General features: G+C 43.2%; 1 protein-coding gene across 1 annotated transcript in view; it reads left to right on the forward strand.

Annotated features, from left to right (window-relative positions):
* The window catches only part of ATIC (5-aminoimidazole-4-carboxamide ribonucleotide formyltransferase/IMP cyclohydrolase), a gene marked incomplete at its 5' end in the record, with an annotated part of 22,288 nt that overhangs the window by 7,614 nt on the left and 6,795 nt on the right, over positions 1–7,879 (forward strand). The window contains 6 exons of the mRNA XM_010133013.1: positions 986–1,111; positions 1,235–1,342; positions 2,624–2,709; positions 3,894–3,983; positions 5,563–5,691; positions 6,593–6,685. Of these exons, the coding sequence (XP_010131315.1) occupies positions 986–1,111; positions 1,235–1,342; positions 2,624–2,709; positions 3,894–3,983; positions 5,563–5,691; positions 6,593–6,685 (632 nt within the window). The remainder of the gene's footprint in view (positions 1–985; positions 1,112–1,234; positions 1,343–2,623; positions 2,710–3,893; positions 3,984–5,562; positions 5,692–6,592; positions 6,686–7,879) is intronic.

The raw sequence follows: 7,879 nt of genomic DNA on the forward strand, positions 1-7,879 counted from the left end.
CTGAACAGACAGTGAAGCTTTGTGTTGCAGAATTTCCTTATTTCAATGCTGGAATCTCATAGGAAGCTTTGCCACGCCTCCACTGGAAGTTGATTTGCTTGCAAGTCTGCCTCCCAGTATGGCAGCAGAACAACACTGTTCACTTGTTCTGGTCATGGAGTACTGCTAAAATAATCTTTTTTTTCCTGTCTCCTGAAGTGCTTGCAGTCCTGCCGTGTCAGTACAAGCAGTTCTTATTGCAGGGCCAAGGCAAAAGGTTTTGAGAGCAGACTAAATAGCCTTTACTCTTGGCATGGATTTCTGATGAAAGGACCAGATTAAACATTGTAAAAAAAAAAAAAAAAAAAAAAAAAAAAAAAAAAAAAAAAAAAAAAAAAAAAAAAAAAAAAAAAAAAAAAAAAAAAACTTGCCTGAAATTCTGTGTCTGAGTGGTTCTGCTGACACCAGTTAAAGACAATGTGCTAAAAGTTTGGCTAGTACTTTGTAGAATCAGAGCCATAGTCACTGTGTGAAATTTATTTACTAGATTTATAAAGAAATCTACCTGCTTTTTGTGCTCTTTCTTTCCTGACAGCACTGCCTGTGCACCCTGGTCTCCCTCAGAGGTGGCTCTTGTTCCAAATGCCTACCAGTAAAAAGTTCAAAAAACGTAAGGGGGAATGTTTTGGGGTTCTTTTGTTCCCCTTTCACAAGAGGGAAGGTGCACAGGGTCAGCGTGTGTCTTGCTCCAAGATGGCATCAGCAGCTTCTGGTAGGCAAGAGAATTGTATTGGCATCTCCCGAGCTTCAAGCCTATACATTCCTCACATGTTGTTAAAGCTTTCCAGGGCTCTTAACCAGTTGCTGAGGAGCCAGGGTCATTTCACTAGAACAATTTGTAGTGATTTCAGTTCTTGGTGGGAGAAATCTCTTCTGCTTGCTCTCCAGACTCTGGGGAGAGAGGTCTGCCCACTTTAACGTGTCTGTATGTGTGCTGTGTTTGCAGTGGTGAATGGGTCTCCAGGGTTCATCAACCTGTGTGATGCTCTCAATGCCTGGCAGCTGGTGAAGGAACTTAGGCAGGCATTAGGCGTTCCTGCTGCGGCCTCCTTCAAACATGTCAGTCCTGCAGGTGAGTGGCTCCTTACTGCCATGCTTTTTTCTTAGCTGTGTGCCCTGGCAATCTGGGGAGGTCCCGGGGCAGGGGCCAGTGAGAGGCTCTGGTTTGAGTGCCCTGGCTTGTGTTTCCCACTAGGTGCTGCTGTTGGAATACCTCTGAGTGAAGAGGAGGCGCAAGTCTGCATGGTGCACGACTTCCACAAGACCTTAACGCCCTTGGCGTCTGCCTATGCGCGAAGCAGAGGTGAGAAGCCCGGGAATAAACTGGCATGTCCAAAGAGCTGAATTCTCTGGGCACCCGAGCAGCATGTGAAGCACTTCCCAGGCTCTTCCCTTTGCTCTGTACTCCTCCTCTGTAGGGTTTTTCTCTGTAGGGATCTGATGGACTAAATGAACTGAATGCCTATCAGAAATGTTCTCCAAGTGAGCAGACCTTGTATATTGTTCCAAAGATTTTGGATTCTGTTCCTTGATGTATAGAGAAGACCTGCAGAGATTTTTTTTTTTAAATTTAAATGTGTGTATACACAGCCATATATATAAATCTGTGGGGTTTTGGCTAAAGAATCTGGATAAACAACCATGCTGGTAGCACACTCAGCCTTACACTGCAGAAGGGGTGCTCAGGAATACTTGAGTAGAAATGTTTCTGCCTAGCATTTGGTGGGTGTTTTTTTTTTTTTTAATGCTTTTGTACTGCAGAGCTCTCAGAAAAAGCTAAAAATAAGTAAATAAATAGCTTTCTCTGTTGAGCTGACATACTTGGCTAATTCTCTCATTTGCCATGGTGTTCCTAGAAGATCTGCACACATTATGGAAAACAAAGCAAACTTACTTGATAAGGGTATATTGGCTTGGGTTCATTTTTTTTTTTTTTATGGCTTTAAAGACCACCTTTGAACATGGCCCTCAAAAAAAAAACCATTGCATGATTGGTAGAAAAATAAACCCTTAGAAGAGCATCCGTCATGGAAGCGAAGTTCACCTTAGCTATGCCATTAAATATAGAGAATATTTATTTAAAAAATCAAATATTGCTTTTGGCTACATTTCTGCATCTGATTTCTTGCAGGAAAAGCTAGGTGGGAGCAGAGGCTAAAAAGCTTTCCTTCTTTTCCAACTGTCTCCCATCTAAAATCTTTGTGTATGATCCTTGCCTGTCCTTGTCCCCTTGCCTGTCCTTGTCCCCTTGCCTGTCCTTGTCCCCAGAGCAAGCTTTGATAAATGCAGTGAAGAAGGAAGAATGTCTGAACTATGGCGATATCTAAAAGTGTGTGTGTGCTTGCCTCATGGCTAGAGCAGAGCAAGCTTTGATAAATGCAGTGAAGAAGGAAGAATGTCTGAACTATGGCGATATCTAAAAGTGTGTGTGTGTTTGAGGTAGGATTTTTCATCTTTACTCTTATGTAGCCTTTTTTGGTTTTGTTTTTGCTCTGGGATTAAATTATTAGCTGTCATGGAAATTGACTGGATTGTAGGAGCAAAGAGTTTTCTGTGGTAAGTGACTAAAACTATGATTTTGCAGGAGCTGATCGGATGTCTTCTTTCGGTGACTTCATTGCCCTGTCTGATATCTGCGATGTGGCTACTGCCAAGATTATTTCCAGAGAGGTTAGTTAAACAGCAGCAAAACAGTTGGGTGTAAAAAGGAGACTCATACTAGATGGAGTCCTCAGTTTCTAACAACCATTCTGTTTGAGTTTGACCTGTGTTACTGAAGAGTTTATATTGGTCCATTTGTGTAATTCGCTACGTGGAGTGCAGAATTTACACCTATCGTTGGATGTGTTTTTCTTCTTACCACTTAAAATGTGGCTGTGTGGGAGAGCCTGGGAAATAGCAGTGCTTGGAATGCTGCTTTCCAAGAGGTGATTGCAACCCTCTGTCTCCGAGTAGGCCTTTGGAGATGGACCTTGATTACGCTGTCACTGGTGTCTGGTTGAAGGGCTGTAATCAGCGCAACAGAGGACTGGATTGCCGATGGCCGCCCTCTTGCCTGGGGCAGGAATGTGGATGTAGATTGCTACCTGCCAGCTGATACAACTTACCTGGAGGCTCAGCAGCCACTTTCTAGGCTGCATTTCTTACTTTGCTGGATTCAGCGTTCACTCCATGGCTGACTGCACAAGTCACCCATTTAAATACAGGGTTAAACAACTGGGAGTTAGCAAACATGTTCATCCCATTCTATCTTGCTTACAATTTTTTCAAGAGAAAACACAGTGCAAAGGGCTCTCTTTTAGGTTGGAGATTTCTTTTCAAACAAATGAAAGAGCACCTTTGACTGGTTTGTGAGGATAACATTTGGTATCCTGTTGCTTAAACACAAAACCCCACCCACGCTGTAGGATAAGAATGTGAAAGGTGTGGATCACTTCAGGGCGCTGAGGAATGTGAACTTTTCTCAGTTCCAATGCTGTTGACAGTTCCTTTGCCAATATTTTTGTCTCATCAGGAGTGTCACTGTTGAAAAATGGATTTATTTTTTTTAAGCTGAGTTCCCCCAGCAGGGGAAATGTTGTGCACAAGCTGTTTCCTCTGGGGAGGGTTATTAGTTCCATTCTGCTTAAAGTGATGGCAGAGTAATTTTTACTACCTCCTGCCAAGAGCTTATATTGCTCTGCTGTTTCCCATTTCCAAGGCTGGAACCAGTACTGTAACAGAGCCTTTGGTATTGTATGGTACCTACAGACCCCACCAGGTGTGTGTGCAGTGCCTTCCTGGAAATGCCAGGTGCAGCTTTTGGTATTAGCCCCTCTTTTTCACATGGAAGCTGAAATCTGTGTGTGTTGCAGGTATCTGATGGTGTGGTAGCTCCTGGCTATGAGGAAGAAGCTCTCAAAATCCTTGCCAAAAAGAAGAATGGTGCTTACTGTGTCCTCCAGGTTTGTACTCCTGCTCTACTATAACTCTCTGCTGCTCTTCTTGTACCTGCTTTTCACCGATGTTCATGTCCAAATAGCTGGGGAGCTGATCTGGGTCCCTCTCTAGTGGATGGTGGTGTTTCCTCTGGGCCCTTGGGGTTTCCTGTAGGAGCTGGAATTGCACCAGCAGTGTTGTGGTCACATTTAGCCTATTGTCTTAGGAGGGAGTATTTATATAATGCCTTCTTTGGCTTTCCAAGTGGTGTGGATTCAAAGTAATTAAAGCTATGAACCAGTGACAGCAATTCAAAGGTACAGAATTTCTATGCTCTTTCTGCTCTTTGCCAGTTTCCCTCTTGCTTTTGCTGGATTTGTTTCATCCCTGAACTCTGATACAGTGGCTCAGTGCTGTTGGGAGTCTTGGCAGTGGGGTATCAGTGGGGGGAGCCTTCTCTGGGCACATCGGATTTGTAGGGCAGTCTAGTACAGGCAGAGTTTGCACCTGGGATGCGGCACCTTTACACAGTGCAACCAGGATGCTTGTCAAGGAACATTAACATTGTGTGGGGGATTGCTGGGACTTCAAAATCATGCAGTTTTGGTGAACGTGAGTAACAGATTACATAGTGCTGCCAGAGCAGTCAAACAGGTCCTATTTCTGACTGACTTGGAGAGACAAACCAGCAGAGAACTTTACTGTAACATTACCAAAAGAAAATCCAAGGCTTAGCTGAAGTTGCAGTTGTAGTGTTACTACCAGGGGGAGCTGCAGGAGATGGTTCAGGAGCTTCAGGCAAGAAGGAATGAAATGGCAGATACTCTTGGCAGCTGATTACCTCCCGAATTCAATTCGCTTCGCAAGGATGAGGGCCTTCTGGTTAAGCCTGTATCTTCAAGGCCTGTCTGCAGAGAGAAGCAAAGATAAGTTGGTCTCAACTACTTTAAATGGATTAGGGAAACCACACAAAGTGTGTGCACACTCCTATTTAGGGCTGTTAGCCTTAATCCGGTTTACTTCATGTCTCAGTAACCTGAGCTGGGGCTACCAGAATTCTAGAGGCCCGTGTGTGGGTAGACCTGAAGGCAGTTTAACAGTTCATTTAGCTTTACCCCTTTTTTACTCGTTTAAATTAATGGTTCTGCGTGCTTGTTCGGAGATGTGCTCCAAGAGAGTGCATCTCTGGAAACAACCGTATTTGCTGCTCACTTTCAAAGAGGGTTGGGAGTTGTACCTTGAGGTATGTATGAAGCAACTCAAAACAGTTCTACCTTCCTGTGAAAGACTGGAAGACTCTTGTGAGGATGTTTTCCCCTTTCTGTTAAAGACTGGAAGACTATAGATTTCTATGGCTTACGTGGATGTTTGTATCTAAGCATCTCTACTGCATTACCTCTCTTCGCCCTCTAAATGCCACCTTGTGTTGTCGAGACCTTGCTACTGCAGTTAATTCTAACTGCTTCTGATGATGTGACATTGCTTTCTATAAACAGTTTGCTTCTCTTGGATTCTTTAGATAATGTGTTTTAACCTGAGCTATTACTGGATGTGGGCTTTGAATTGCTCCAAGAGTGTTTTACTGGCCTGTCCATTGGCTTTTAGATGGATCCCTGTTATGAGCCAGATGACAATGAGATTCGAACCCTCTATGGATTGCACCTCATGCAGAAGAGGAACAATGCAGTCATCGACCAGTCGCTGTTCAAGAACATCGTTACAAAGAATAAAAACGTAAGTAAGTGGCAGAAGATAAATGAACTTAAGGACTGGTGGGATGAACTGGTGTGCTTTCATTGAGGAAGGCATCACTGCTCTATTTTAAGAGCTCTTAAAATATTTTAATGAGATTTAACTGGCTCTTAACAAAACAATGCAGCAAACTTTCTGGACCAGAAATACTTGGGTGAATCGGGGTAGTTTGCCTTTGTTTTGATTCCTTCCATAAATAAGAGGAGCTGGACCTTGCCCCTTTATCTCTGACTACCAAAATGTTTGTATTTCTTATAAATAAGAAGCTACCCTTTGTAATTTCTTACAGTGAGATGGCCAAGTGCTGAGGACCGGTTGTGATCTCAGTCTGACTCACTGTTTACTTCTCCCATTGGTGTTCGGTGTGTTATATAAACTGTTGATATTGCTCATCACTTACAGCTCACATCATCAGACACAGTTATTGGTTATTTCTTTATCTGGTCTTGTTCTCATTAAAAAACAGATGTTAATGAGCACATTATTAGCCATGGGCTCAGAAGCAAGTTCAGACATTGAGGTAATAAAAATAATTTTAATAAATTAGTAATGGAAGAGATTAAAAATAATACTTAGTGCAGATATTGGGAGCTGTTGTTATTGTTGTGGTCCCCAATTCATCTTGTAGACAAATGCAGCAGACTAGGGCCAGCGACAGAGCCCTCTTCACCCGGTAAGTCTCATCTGTCCAAGCCGTGAGGTTAACTGCCAAACCAGTCACTTACGGTTTTTAGTCTAAACAAAATTTGCTGGTGAGTGAACAAACGAGATATCCCTCTCTCTGGCCCAAGACTTGTGGTTGCTCTGGGGATTTGTGGGTCACTAGCCAGCTGGCTAGTCACGGTTGTTGGAATGGGCTGTTGACAGTAGCGTTTTGTTTCAGCTGCCCGAGTCTGCTGTCCGAGACCTGATTGTTGCCAGCATCGCTGTCAAATACACCCAGTCCAATTCGGTTTGCTACGCCAAGGACGGGCAGGTAACCAAAGCGGGCAGCTCTGCGGAACAGGCTTTCACAGCCAAACTGGCCTGAGAGTGCTCTTCTGTCAGGCTTCGGTTTGAAAACCAGTTAGTGAACGGGGAGCCATGAGCAGGTACAGGTGAATGCCCTGGACGGTGCCGTGCGGAACGGTAGCTAAACCCTGTGTTTCTCATAAAGCTGCTGCAAAACCTCGGTGTAGTTTTTTCCTGGTAACGACAGGGCTGGCTCTTTCGGTGACGGGGTTGGAAGAGCTCTTAACATGCTTCTGCAAGTCTGGCCTCGAGTCATTTCTTTCTAACTACTTTCTGTCCTTTTATATCATTTTTTGAGGGCATGTACATACGTTGTAGCCTGTATAGAGCCTTAGGAAATGACAGTAGTTTTCACAGCTGGATTCTGACTGTTGAAATGGTTTTTAGTTTTATTTTCACTTTTTATAAGAAAGATGGGATGTGTTTTCTTTTTACCCCTTTAGGGCATTAGATATCTTCTGTTTTCCCTGTTGTGGTTGTTTTTTTTTTTTTTTTAAAGCTTATGATGGATGTTGGGATTTACAGGGCCATTATCAAACCAGTAGTTGAGATATGACTCTTGGCTTTTAAAAAAAGAAATCTTTTCCAAGTTACCACTAGGTGTTCAGCTTAAATCAGTGATCCAAAAGTTGTCATAAACACATTAAAAATTGTATTTCTGCCCAGCGGCTTATTCTCATAATGCTGTTCTTTAGCTGGTTCTCTGCTCTCCGTGGTAACTTTTCCATAGATCTAAATTATTAAAAAAAAAACAAAACAAAAAAAACCCCCAAAAATCAGAAGAGAAAGACAAAGAATGTTTTTGATCTTGAGGTTTAGTACATCAGAAACCATCAAAGTGGACCAACCAGTGTCCCTTCAGGTAGGGACTGTCAACAAAGTGCACCATTCTGTCCTTTCTGCCTCCATACTCATCTGTGTCGATCAGACTGTGGTTATGGCCAGAGAACATGGCCACGCTCTCTTGTGGTCCTTTCTGGGGCTGTCTGCTGTATGGTTTGAAAACATGTCTCTGGAGATACGGCGTTTTTCTTTTATTCAGCTTTGGGGTTTTTTTCCTTGCTTTTAAATGGTCCTCTGTACTCAAGAGGGTCAGTTCTCGTACCCTGAGAACAAAGCTGTCACTCTCTTTGCTCCTTCTCGCTTATTACAGCAGGAA

Source organism: Buceros rhinoceros, unplaced genomic scaffold, assembly GCF_000710305.1.
Source record: "Buceros rhinoceros silvestris isolate BGI_N320 unplaced genomic scaffold, ASM71030v1 scaffold23303, whole genome shotgun sequence".
NCBI classification, from domain to species: domain Eukaryota; kingdom Metazoa; phylum Chordata; class Aves; order Bucerotiformes; family Bucerotidae; genus Buceros; species Buceros rhinoceros.